This window comes from Eimeria mitis, genomic scaffold (genome assembly GCF_000499745.2).
Source record: "Eimeria mitis Houghton genomic scaffold, Emh_scaff610, whole genome shotgun sequence".
Lineage (NCBI taxonomy): Eukaryota > Apicomplexa > Conoidasida > Eucoccidiorida > Eimeriidae > Eimeria > Eimeria mitis.
Window position 1 is genome coordinate 1 of NW_013574313.1, and position 688 is coordinate 688.

General features: G+C 44.9%; 1 protein-coding gene across 1 annotated transcript in view; it reads right to left on the reverse strand.

Annotated features, from left to right (window-relative positions):
* Positions 1 to 214: 214 nt before the first annotated feature.
* EMH_0017620 (WD-40 repeat protein, putative) overlaps positions 215 to 688 on the reverse strand; it is a gene marked incomplete at both ends in the record, with an annotated part of 1,181 nt that continues 707 nt past the window's right edge. The window contains 2 exons of the mRNA XM_013500965.1: positions 215 to 331; positions 456 to 686. Coding sequence (XP_013356419.1) covers positions 215 to 331; positions 456 to 686 — 348 coding nt within the window. The remainder of the gene's footprint in view (positions 332 to 455; positions 687 to 688) is intronic.

A 688-nucleotide genomic window follows, 5' to 3' on the forward strand; every position in this document is an offset into this window, starting at 1 on the left:
TATATATATATATATATATATATATATATATATATATATATAATACAAACAATAAAAGAAACAACTCTACGACAGACAATATAATAAACAGATAAAAACAAAGAAAGAACCACTCTTCTCCCTCTCTCCTCTCGAGCAGCGTCTATTCACCAAGGGTGTAATACATATTATACAATAGAATATTAATTATAATAAATTAAAAAAAAAAATAATATTAAGTAAATACCCACCAGCGCCCCGAGACGTCAAAAGCCAGCCCCGTGACAGAGGCATCATGCGCCCTGAATGTGCGTGAGAGAGCAGCATTGCTGCTTCCCTCTACGGAGATAACCTGCAGCAGCAGCAGCAGCAGCAGCAGCAGCAGCAAGAGAAACAAATAAGTAGAGATTGTTGCAGTTTCACAACTGAGAAAGCGTTCTCTGCTGTCTGTACACCTGCGCGGGGAGAGGCCTCACGCGAACGTTGCCGTCGTCCGCTCCAGCCAGAAGCTGCGGTAGAAGGGGGTGAAATACACAGCATATAAGCGGCTGTCGTTGTGCAGATATAATACAAGAGGGTTTAGGGTTTGGTAGCCCGGCTGCTTCTTTTTTTCCGGGGCCTGTCGCTGCGGATGTGAACAGATTGAGTTGTTGCTGCTGCTGCTGCAGCTGCTGCTGCAGCACCGTCACTCGAGCCTGAAGACGAGCCG